Source organism: Vigna radiata, chromosome 11 (assembly GCF_000741045.1).
Source record: "Vigna radiata var. radiata cultivar VC1973A chromosome 11, Vradiata_ver6, whole genome shotgun sequence".
Taxonomy (NCBI): domain Eukaryota; kingdom Viridiplantae; phylum Streptophyta; class Magnoliopsida; order Fabales; family Fabaceae; genus Vigna; species Vigna radiata.
The window spans coordinates 10,998,913-11,012,149 of NC_028361.1; the positions used below are offsets into that span (position 1 = coordinate 10,998,913).

A 13,237-nucleotide genomic window follows, 5' to 3' on the forward strand; every position below is an offset into this window, starting at 1 on the left:
AAAAAGGATGATATCATCAACATATGCCAGAATAATGGTGATAATAAAGGGAGAATGTTTGATAAATAAAGATTGGTCGATAGAGCTTTGTGCATACCCAATGGAAAGTAATTCTGATATGAGTTTGTGATTCCAATTTATGTTGGCTTGTTTCAAACCATAAAGAGACTTTTGAAGCTTGCAAACAAGATCAGGAGTAGATAGACAGAGACCAGAGGAGGCTTCATGTATATATCTTCAGTTAAATCACCATGAAGAAAAACGTTGTCAACATCTAACTGATGAAGAAACCATTTGTTGATGGCAGCAAGAGCAAGAATAAGATGAACACTGGTGATTTTAACAACAAGAGAAAAAGTTTCATTGTAATTGAATCCTTCAGTTTGAGTGAAACCTCTTGCCACTAAACAAGTTTTATATCTATCAATAGAGCCATCCACTTTATGCTTGATATGATATACCCAACGACAACTGATGGGTTTCTTACTAGTAGGGAGATTCACCAAAGTCCATGTTTGTTTTCTTTCAAGTGCAAAAAGTTCAAAATTCATAGCCTGCTGCCAACATTCAAACTTGTTGGCCTCTTTAAAGGAAGACAACTTGTGCAAAAATATTATGACAAAAAGAAGCATGTTTAGAAGAATAATTATCATAAGAAAGGAAAAAATGCATAGGATACGGGGTAGTATGGGATGAGGTAATGCTAGAAGTAGTACCACAGTAGTAATGATATAAATATTTAGATCTATTTTTGTTTCTAAGAGAAACTCTTTGTTCAACAGTAGGAATAAGGATACTATCAGAAGTATGATTAGAAGTGTTACTAGGTGAATAATTTGGGGAAGTGGAAACAGGTGTCATATTTGGAAAATAAAAAAGAATAGCATCATAAATATCATCATGTGTAGGAGAGGAAGGTGAAGTTAAAGTAGTTTGATAGAAAAGTATGTTCATGAAAAATGACATTTCGTGAAACAATAGTAGAATGTGAATGCAAATCATACAACACAAACCCTTTGGTTCCAGATTTGTATCCAAGAAAAATACATTTGTTGCTTCTGGAATCAAGTTTTGTGCGTCCTGCAGTAATAGAGCTGGAGTATGATAAGCATCCAAAAACTTTCAGATTTGAAAAATCAGGTTTGATAGAATAAACTAATTCATAAGGAGATTTATTTTAAAGAAAAGGTGTTGGTAATCTATTAATAATATCAATGGCAAGTTTTATAGCATAAGACCAAAAAATGTTAGGAACTTTAGATTGAAAAAGAAGAGAACGACAAACATTGAGAATGTGTTGATGCTTCCTTTGAACAATGTCATTTTGTTGGGGAGTAGCAACACAAGTAGTTTCATGAAAAATTCCTTTGGTGGAATAAAAATCATGAAGAAGAATTATTTTCCATTGTTAGATCTTATAATTTTATGTTTACAAGAAAACTAGTTTTTAGTTAAAAGAATGAAGTTTGGATGTAAATATTTAACATCATATTTGTGTTTCAAAAGAAGAAGCCATGTTAAACGACTATAGTCATCAACAATGATAAAAAAATATTTATATCCATCAAGGGAAGTAATAGAAAAGGGGACCCAAATATTAACATGAATGAGATGAAAGAAACAAGGAGATTTAGTTTTGCTAACAGAAAATTGAAGACGTTTTTGTTTAGCAAAAGCACAAGCATCACAAGCATTAATAGATTGAAAAGAAATATCAGAATATTGAGAAGCTAATGTCTGTAAAATTTTATTTGAAGGATGTCCAAGTTTCATGTGCCACAAATTACAAGAATCACTAGAGTTGTTATGAAAAGCATAAAGAAAGACATTTAATTCTGAAGTACTTATGGTATTATCACTAAAAAGATAAAAGACTCCTTGGTATTTCTTAGCTACTCCAATCGTCTGGTAAGTATCCATCTGCACAATGAGACAACTATTTTGATGAAAGACAATGAAATAATTATTGGAATGTAACGGTTTAGAAATAGAAATAAGATGAACAGAGAAATTGGGAACAAATAGAGTATTGTGCAAAATCAAATTGCCTAAAATAGCAATCCCGAAGAAATTAGTAGTAACAAAACTATGATTTGGTAAGCTTATAGAAATAGGAGTAATAGGTTGTAAAAAATTAAAAAGAAATTTTGAAGAACACATATGATTAATAGCTCCACTATCTATAATCCAAGAAAAAAATTGGGTTTAGAAAAAGAACCTGATGACTGTGGAGAACATTGATTGACGTTGGCCACCCTAGGAGTAGGAGGTTGAGACTGTTTCAACAAGCCAAGAATAGCATCATACTGTTCTTGAGAAAAACTACATTGAATTTGGGTTTTATCAGCAAAGGAGTCATTGGGGGTGTGTGAAACGCCATTAATCAGGTGGGCAGATGGATTGATTGGAGGGAGCAGAATGCGGTTTGATGGTGGGTTTATAACCTTGAGGGAGGCCATATTTGATCCAACAATTGTCAAAGGTGTGATTGGTTCTTTTGCAATGATCACAATATTTGGCACGACCACCAAGTTTTGTGGTACGTCCTCGTCCACGACCAGAAAATGCACCATGAGAGGTATTAAAAGTCTGTCTTATTCTGAGGGTCTTGAAAATTGAAGTTAGCCATGGAATCTTGTGGAATTTGTAAGGAGGAATTATGAAATTCCCATTCTTGTTGAAGGACCAAAGAGAAGGTTTTAAGGAGAGTCGGCATAGGTTCCATTAGCATAATTTGATAACGGACTTGGGAAAATTCATCATTTAATCCACGGAGAAACTTGATGACAAAATCATCGTTACTCTCTTGTTGAATCTTGGTCAATAAGCCACAATTGCAAGGAGAATTACAAGTGCAGACAAGAATAGTCTTATACAAAGAAAGTTCTTTCCAAATTATTTGAAGACGAGTATAATACTGAGAGACAGTAGAATCACCTTGTTTGCAAGATTGAAGAGCTTCTTGGAGATCAGAAATGTGAAACTTATTGCCATGAGAGAAATGTTGGAGGAGATCGTTACAAATCTTGTACGCAGAATCCATCCACATAACAGATTGTTTGATGGGTAGAGTCATGGAACGTGTCAACCATGATATCACCATCTTGTTGCATCTTTTCCAAGCGTCATGAAGAACATCATCAGAAGGAGGGCAAGAAATGGTACCAAGAACGAATTTGTCTTTATTTTTGGTTTCAAGAGCGACAAGCATATCGTGCCTCCATTGTTGAAAATTGGTGTCGGAGAGAGGCAGATTGACAAGAATGAGGGTTGGGTTTTCACCGGGATGAAGAAACAGAGGATGGGCAGGATTAGAAAGATGATCGGTGGTGGAAGATGAGATAGCCATGAGAAGAGAACAGAGCAGAAGATGAAGAAAAGGGGCAAAAGAAGAACCCTAATTATTTTCTTTCTTCTGATACCATGTGAGTGTTTGAGAAAAGAGAGAAAATAACAACTCCAAAGAAAAGCAAAAAATTGTGAATGAATTCAAGCAAAAGTATATTGAGTTACAGCGGAAGCAAACTATATATACAAAGGAAAAAGGAAAAACAGAAATAACAAACTGTTCAAAAACATACTATAACACTACAGCCAAACAGTTTCTATGTTTCCACCGTTCGGTACTATTAAGTCGCTCGACAACCTCACGCCTATGACCATTCAGTAGTTTGGTAACCTTACTGACTACATTCGTTCGGTAGCCTTCATCCATTCTGCCTTCAGTCGTTCGGTAGCTTGGTAACCTTACTCTCTTTAGTCGTTCGGTAGTCTACATCTTCCTTACCGGTCGTCATGTTCCTGCTTTCTACCGTTCAGTAACAACAGAAGAAGAGATCTATGAAGATCTCTATCAGCGACACTCTGGTCATAGTGGTAAGGGCAAATAACCTCCTTCCGAGCTTGTTGGAGTTGCTCGCGATTGGAAGCAAACTCTTCTTTCTCCTCTTCTCTAAGCTTCTTTGTCTCTGTGAGTGAATGTATTATGGAGCAATTAAGAGGATGAATGATAATATGTGTTCTAGAAATTTGTGTCGTGTTGTGTTTATTTTTTTTAAGTAGTCAAAATAGAGAGGAGAATGAAAGTGGGTATCAGGGTGGTGTTGGATGATAGGAATGAAGTTGCAACATCGTTGAAAAATGTAGGAGGAGGTTATGAAGGTTGAAGGTGAAGGGGGTAGGCAATGGAGAATCGAATGGATGGAAGAGTTTGAATTTGTTGGTGTGAGTTGTGACATTGTGGAGAAGTTAGTTATATGGGCATTGGAACAAATGAATATGCTCTTTGTTTGTATGTGATTGTTTGTTTGTGATTATTTGGTGATAATTTGGTGAAGGTGAAATATGATTGAGTTGAAGTGAGGTTGGGAAAGAATGAGGAGTGTGAAGATGTTAAAAGTAAAACTTATTTAATCTAAGAAGAGAATTGATGGAGATGGATGATAAAGTTTGATAATCTTTGAAGATGGAAAGTGTGACGAAGGGGTTAGAAGAAGATGAGATACTATGTGAATTAAGTGAAGGGTTTTTTTTTTTTTTTTGAAATTGGAGGTGAATGAATGTTTTCATGTGTGAGTTGAAATGAAAAGTGTGGAGGGAAGGAAAGGATGAAGGTAATTGATGATAATGGAGGACAAAATGCTAACATGGATTATCATGTCAAATAAAAGATTAATGTATTATCTATTGAAAATTGATTTCATAAATTTTAAAATGATAAAAATCTAATTAGATTTTAAAGAGACAAAAAATAAAGTTGTTTACTAGTTTAATTTAAGAACAAAGACATAATTAACCCAAAAATATTTTATATCCATTAATTATAATTTTTTTATATTTATTAGAGACATGGTATAAATGTTTCTTTATATGAAAAGTGAGATATAATATTAAATTGAACATATTATGATTTTTACAAATTTAAAAATATTTTATTGTATTGTTCTTTCTATATCAATTTAGACAGAAATGAATATAAAAATGAATATATAATATCAGTTGTTAACACTAACTTATGTTATGTAAATTGTGCATAAAATAAAATTCTACATCTTCTATTGAATATGAAGTGAATTGCGGTTGAAGGTTCGCATACTATATCAATTTTAAGTCATAATTGATATCTTGGTTTTTGTTTTAATGTACAATTCATTTTGTTTGTTTCCAAACCTATAATGTAAATAGTTTAAACCAGATATACTAAATAAATTCCAATATGCGTCTAAAATAACGAATAGTGAAATTTTACTGACGTACATTAAAATTCAAATATCAAGGTTAGTAAAAAATAAACTAACCATAACTATTAATCAAAATTAAACAAATTAGTAATTAAAGCATTGTGTAAATACCACACATAATTCTAACCATAACATATACTAATTTTTAATACTTCAAAAATATCTCATCCATTCATAATGAATTTTTTCCATTATTTTTGTATCTAAAGATGTTGGAAGTCTCCCATCGACTAGAGATAAGGTCGATTCATAGTTTATAAGTGGGTGCAAACCTCATCCTACAAGTCGGTTTTGTAGGGTTGAGTCAGGTTTAAAGTTCACTTTAAACATGGTATCAAAGCCAGGTATATCGCGCTTCTATCGAACCACCCATTAAAATATCTATCCTATGCTTTGCTGGAAGTCTCACATCGTAATACTAAATTATTATATTAAATTTTAAGGAAGAAATTAAGTTTCACTCATGACAATAACATTATATAAATCTAACAATTTTGACAATATAACATCTATAATACAAACTTCCAAAATTTTAAGAATATAATTTGCTGGGAGTTAGACAACATAGAGAATAATATTAATATATTTACAAAAGTTAGATAAAAAACTTAATCAATTATATTTAAAGATAAATAATGTTATTATTATGTAATGTTCCTAAAAACACAATTAAAACAATATAGAGGGTTATTTCTTCATTTAATTGTTAATAACACAAGTTAAAACATGGATTTCTTTTATGTTATAAATCACTTTTGAATTTTATTGACTTCAATAGGAAGGGTCAACATAGATAGATCTCCATAATGATAAGATATTGTCGATTTTAGATCAAGCTTCATACTTGTATGAGCTAGTCTTATCTGAGTCAATCACCAAGACTAAACTTGCTCTTATACCAATTATAAGAAGGGTCAACACACACATTGGTCTTCAAAGTGGTAAAATATTGTTTGCTCTAGTCCAAACCCTCACAAATTTTTTTTGGTATCATTTCAAAAAACTTCTTACCAATGCAGGCATCTTTTATATATATATATATATATATATATATATATATATATATATATATATATATATATATATATATATATATATATATAAACTCATGTTTATCTGTATCATAATAACAAGTAGAACATGAGGAATTTTTTTCCCAAACTAAATCATTTTATTGTTCAAAGTACAGTTTTTTTTTTGAAAGAATAAATTCTCATTTTTCTAATTTTGTAGGTTTTTATTGCTAAAATTTTATTTTTTTTATAAATGAATTCTTAGCAACATTTATCCTTCAACAACAAAAATTGTACATGATAATAAGAAGTCTAAAACATGATAATAAATCACGTTGAAAATAATTTGATTGAATGCAAAAAGAAGGTTTTGAAATCAATTTAAAGATAATCAAATAGTATTAAAGAAAATTAATGATATCACTAATGATAATTTTTATGATAAAATTGAAAAAAAGAATGAGAAAGATTGCGGGTTCAACTTCCTCCACTAACATTTAGGAGTTATAAGGTTGGTTAGTTGGAAGGGAGAATAGGAGAAATTGTGTGTTCAACACTCTTTCCACTAACATAATACTAGCAATGTAACATTTGTCGATAATAAAAATGTTTTTTTCACTTATTTTATCACTTTCAAAAGCCTTTAAGTGTGTATCAAGTCTTAGAATGAACATATTTCTTATTTTAAGATAAATTTTATCTACATGAAGAATTAAGACACATTCAAGTATGAAAGTTATACAATAAAAAATTGTGTATTATCGATAGACCTAATCTGTCATAAAATGGTCGTCGATAAACTTTATCGATAAATAGCAAATTTCATTAGTAAATTCTACAATTTGGTCTTCTTCTTCGTTTTCTTTTCCTCCTTTTCCTCTTCTTCCTTTTCCTTTTTTTCTCCTTTTCTTTTTCTCACCCATACCCTCTTAATATACAAAAAAAAAAAAAAAATCTCACCAGATTTAATTCAAAATTTGTCACTCTACCAAAAAATTTATCAAAGAAAATATTCCTCAATAATACAAATCATAAATTACCAACAAAATTTATTGATGAAATTGAACATTAAGTACATCGTTAAGATAAATACTCATCATGAATAATTCAAATTACAATTTACTTATGAATTCGTGATCGATAAAAATATTCATCTGATAATTAAAATTTTAAAATGATAAAATTGGGTTTCTAACAAATTCATTTTTATTTTTATAGTGTTATAACATTTGATACACATTGTTTCATCATCATAATACAATACACAATATGAGATATAGTTTTCAATCTTTAAGATCCTTTATGAGCTTAGTCAACACTTTTTTTGTATAATCTAACAAGTTTCAGAAACATTCATCACATTAAATAATTATTTGTTGCTTGAGTGCCGTTTGTTTCACTGGTTAGAGAATTTTTCAAATCTTTTTTACTCAAATCTTAAGAAGTCATAGCTTCAATGGTATAATTTATTGTTTAAGCAACCATGTTGACTCTAGAATAAAATTAAATTGTGCAAGCAATAATACCTCACGCTAAGCATGGATTAAGCAAACTTAACCACTTCAACAAATATTAATCCAAATATACAAATTTCATAAGCATTAAGTAAAATAGTAATTATACATTTAAAATACCCAAAACACCAGTTTGAAATATTATCTTCTTACTTTTATCCATATTCAACTAAAATAAATATTATAATTAGTTTTTCTTCCTTAGAGGTAAAATAGTAACTACCATTAGAACAATTCTAGCACAGTTCATGAGCCTACTACATATAGAAATTCAACTATTACCTGCATAACCATCACTTTCAAATTCTCAATCCCACGTAAACTAAGAAAAGGGATCGAACCCTTTATAGGAAAAAAAACATAGCCTAAGATTCCAATTTGTTTATCTTGACTAAGAGACACACTTCATTAATATAAACAAATAACTTCAATTCAAAACCTTAAAAGAGAAATTAAGAAAAATAAAACTAAATAAAATAAAAAAATGTTATAATGTATTTGGAAACCTAAGTGTTTTACCAAGTATTATTCCAAAAGATCTTCTACTAGTAAAAATATCTTATGTGTATATAAATTCATATCTATTTCTTATTTTATTTAATATGAATATTTGATTGTACTAACACTAATATTATTTTACAAAATAGTATACTAAAATAATATTATTTTCTAAAGGAATGTCAACACTTTCTTTTAAAAAATCAACTCGACAAAACACATAAAACTTAGAAATCATAAAGATAAAATAATGACAAACATTTGATTAATAAAATTCACATAATAATATATTATGCAATGTACCATAAATAAAAAAAAAAAAGAAAAAAAAAAGAGGAATGTGGTAACAAAATAGTAGCCAATGAAAGTAACGTAGAAAGCATACAATTTGATGTAAGCCAATATACCAAGCCAACACGATTTAAAAAAAAATGAAAATAATAAACATGCATTTTTCTAATATTTAATAAAAAATTAATATTTTAATTTTTCTACTTGATTCATCAATTTATCTTATATTTTAAAACAAAAATACTCTTATTTGTGTGGAATCAGTGTAAAGTATAAAATGTAGTGTCTGTGTTATCTCACCTTTTGAAAAATCAAACATGATTAATTCAATCTTATTAAATATTTTAATTTTTTTTAATTTATTTATTTTTAAATAGGGTCAGTTTGACACACTAAATTTTATCTTGCAAAAGGATTACGAGAAAGAGGAAATAACAATTATAAAAAACCCGGGAAAGATAGGAGGTTTGAAAAGTATGGCCCAACATTAGTTCTGAAAAAGATATTGGGCCTATCAATAGACATCAAACAAACAGGTGTTTGGGCTGGGCCTTCAAGTTAGCAATACAAGCACATTCCAACGGCTAGCTCAAGTTAAAACATTTGTGATTAGAAAGCCGTTACGGTCTATTTATGGTTAATAAACGTTTTATGCAGTAACCACCTTCCCTATTCTCTCCTTGTTGGATTTTCCTTCCTCCATTTTTTTCACCAACACTTTCCTCCTTCAAACTCAGGTCAGTTTTTTCTGTTTCACTTCGTTATTTCTTTTTCCTTATTAAAGTGTTTGGTTCACATGTTGAAACAATTTTAGCCATGTTATTTTATTGTTAGCATTGTTTAATGTTGAATGTATGGTTTAGAGTCATGCAAAATGCAATCTAATATGTCTAGTTTCAATTCATAAGAAAATGAGGGTAGCTCAATGTTAGCGATGAATCAATCAAACATGAAATGGGAATTGGATTTTATGTTGTCTTCTAATGAAGAATTGTATGCAGCCATGATGATATTGTAATTGATTATAATAAACATAGGGATTCTGTTCCTTTTTCTATTCTTAGGACTTCAGAGAATCTAGCTAGCTGTGTTTGTAACATCTACAATTAGACGTTCTACATTGGAAGTTTTTCATGGGTTTGGACTTTGGAGGGCTGCATCGTGTTACACGAGAAATTGTTAGATAGTCTAAAACTACCACTTGCTCATAGTCCTGGCTAATATCTGTATAACACCTCTGATTTATAAGCAAGAAGATCTGATTTACAGCAACAAAATCTCCTTTAATAATGTGGAAAAAAACCCTTGTAAATCAAACTGTGTGGTAGCATTCAAGCCCAGTTCAAACATCTCTTGCATCTGGTTTTCCAATTTAGACAATCATGTTTTGGAGGGTGAAATAATCTAAGTCAACTAAAAGACCAAGTTGTGTTTCTGCTCCAACCACTCTCTTTATCTGCAAACTGCAATGTTTTTTCTTTTTTATTTATCCGTTTTGTCTCTGTTCCTTTCTTTATTCCTGGTTTTAGTCTGGTTTCATGCATTCAGTGCAGGCAAACAGGATCTTCGAATGTCGTATGTGTAAAATATCTAGCAATATGGGTGTTCATGAAGAACTCGAAGAAGCTAGAGCTGAAATCCAGAAACTCAAGCACAAGGCAAGTCTACTTCAGAACATGAAGAAATCCTACGATGCACATGCCAATCAGATACTGGAGGCTATGTTCAAAATTGAGAATCTGAACCAACAACTGTTTTTAAAAGAAGATGAAATCAATGGCTCTCAGCAGATAAATGAAGATTTAACCGATAGTTTGAATAATAGAGAGTTCACCAGGCATCTCAGTGCTGCAAATGATGAACTTGGAGCAGATTGCGTTGAAAAGTTTAGAAAGTGGAAAGATGAAAAAAGAAGGTTGCTGGTGCCGTTCGAGGAGGAAAAAGGGGAAATGGAGAACCGAGAACAACTGATGCGTGTGTACACAAACGAGATTGGAAGCAGGAAGGGTTGCATTCCAGTTTCAAACAACGAGTGTTTGAAAATAGAGAACAATTTAAAGACATCAAGGGAAATAGAAGAATCAGATGCCTTGTTCCAGAAGCTAGAGGACCAAAAGATGAAGGTGGAAGAGCAATTAAAATGGGAGAAGGAACAGTTTATACGTCAGGAAGAGGAGAATGAAACACTTAGAGACCAGTTTAAAGCAAGTAAGGAGGAGTGGGAGTTGCAAAAGCATACATTGCTTGATGAGATTTCTTCACTGCAGTTATTGTTAGACAACCATGTAAGAAAAGCAGATGATCTGCAACACCAGTTACTGATGTGCAATCAAGCTCTTGCTGACGAAGAAAGCCAGCGAAAGCGTCTGGAAGATGAAGTCTCAAATTTGAAGAAAGAGAAAGAAGAGGAGTGTTTTCAGCTGATGAAGCAGTTAGAGTTGAAAGATGCTGCTTTGATCAGTGCCCAGAAAGATATCAATGAATCAGCATATAAACTCTTCGAAGAGAAAGTTTTGGACATACAAGTTGGTTGCAAAGAACAACTTGCGGAAGCTTATGATGCTTTAGACAGGGCAAACATTGAACTGGATGAGAGAATATGTGAAATAAGTGAAATGGAGTTTGAATTGAGAATATGGAAGTCACTTGTTGAACGTTTGAAAAATGGTCTTGAAGTAAATCTTGTCATGCGCATAGAACTGGAAAATTCACTCCTTGATCAAGTAGATTTTACTGAGAGCCTCAATCAAGAAAAGTATAGCTTGATTTGTAAATTGGAAGAGAAAGAAAATGAAATAGATTGTCTGCGGCAACATGTTTTCCTATATGAACAAGAACCAAAAGTAAAGGAAACAGAAGCTTTTGCCCCAGCTAGAGGATTAACATCCGAGTCCTCTGAAACTGTGGAAGTGAGTTATCTCCAAATCATAGAGGAGAAGAACAAGATTTTAGAGGCGTTTCAAAAAGAGGTTCTTCGGCTAGAACAAGAATCGTATAGAAAACAATTTGAAAGTGCTGTGATTGCACAAAGAAATATCGAAAGAACCAATGAGGATGAAGAAGGGACTCATATCCAGATTATTGAGGGAAACTATAGTAGAACAGATGAGATCATGCAGCAGGTGACTTCACTGGAACATAAGTTCACTAGCATCTTGACCTCCATTTCTTCACAGCTTTTTGAGAAACAGGCTGAAATTATTCATGTCAAAGAAGCTTGCAATATGATCACAGCAGCTGAGGTTCTAGCAGCTATTGAAATTGAAGAGAAGAAATTGATGATTGAGGAACTTGAGGATGATATATATGATTTGGAGATGAAACTGAAATTACAAGAGGTAAACTTGGAGCAATCAGAACAGCTTGCGTTGGATGTTGAAGAGGAAATGAATGCAAAACAGTTCAAAGCGAAGGAGTTGATTGATGAAATGGAGAAGAAGCTAAGACACTCAGATGCTTTTCTTCAAAAGGTCAAGATAGACAATAGAAATTTGCTTGAAAGTGCTACAAGATTGACACCATCAGAAAGGGAAAACTTGTTGAGTTTTGTTGAGGGATTAGATGATAAAATGTATGAGTGCACTACTGCAGACACTCAACTAATGGATAGATTGAGAAGATTAGTTCAATGTTTTGAGAATGATTATCAAGGAATGAATTTCAGAAAGGAAGATGAATTGGTTGTGAAAGAGAATATGATGATGCATTCTTCAACGAGGTTAAAGAAATCTGAAACCTTTTCTGAGCTAAGATCACCATTTAAGTTGCTCAATGTTTAGTTGCAATAGGGAAAATATATGGTAGAGGAATGAGATGTGCCTCCTAGAGTTTTAGCAAAAGCGTCACTCAGCTTTGAAGCATGAACAATTCTAGATTTTCTTCACCCTGTAAGTCTTTTTGTTGGGTTTCAATGCACTTGTGCCTTCAGTTATGCCTAGTTATGCCTTTCTTTTAAGAACCTCACTATGATTTCGAAAACAGTTTAAATATTATTCCATTTCATGGGTCCTTTTATTTTGAAAGAAAATTCCTACTCTTTTATCTACGTGTCTTTTAAAAGATGAATCCAAGTAATTCCTTAGTAATTTTTTAACTTTAATTAAGTTTTTAAATTGTAGATAATTTTAAATATTTCAGTTGAGTTTTCCTTAATATTCTTGTCTTTTCTATTTAAAAATATATATATTTTTAATTAAATAACTTGATGACCTCGTCCTGTTATTATACTTAACTATTTCAAGATGTTAAGACATGTGAAATTTTGTGATATTACGGTTAATGAAAAATAACACATAACTTTTATGTTTAATTATGTGTTCGTCTTAATCAATTATTTTAAATTTTGATTTAGCTATAGTTTGGTTTTAGTTCACTAATTAAAGTTTTTCATTGTTAATTGTTTATTTTTTGTGAAATATTATTTTTAATTCTTAAAGTTAGATGATGTTAGTAGTGTTGATGTGAAATACTAACATATATTTCTTTGTCATATTATAAACCTTATTATCTCCATAAGACTACAAAAGAATATAACATAAAAGTAGTTTTTTTACATATTTGAATTTAAATCTGAATTAAAGATAATAGATTTAAAAAATTATTGTGGTATTTTTATAATTAACATGACATTATTTATATTTATTAGTTGAGAAGATATGTAAAATGTGCACATTTTATATTT

The 13,237-nt window shown here is 31.1% G+C and overlaps 1 protein-coding gene across 1 annotated transcript; it reads left to right on the forward strand.

Moving 5' to 3' along the window:
• The first annotated feature begins 9,169 nt into the window (after positions 1–9,169).
• Positions 9,170–12,449, forward strand: LOC106776762 (uncharacterized protein At4g38062). Its single transcript, XM_014664233.2, has 2 exons — positions 9,170–9,293; positions 10,105–12,449. Exon 2 carries the CDS (start codon positions 10,134–10,136, stop codon positions 12,333–12,335), a length of 2,202 nt encoding a protein of 733 aa, XP_014519719.2. The 5' UTR covers positions 9,170–9,293; positions 10,105–10,133; the 3' UTR covers positions 12,336–12,449.
• The last annotated feature ends 788 nt before the right edge of the window (positions 12,450–13,237 follow it).

Coding starts and splice junctions, on each gene's coding strand:
- LOC106776762 (XM_014664233.2), top strand. CDS start 10,134: ATGTGTAAAATATCTAGCAATATGGGTGTTCATGAAGAACTCGAAGAA.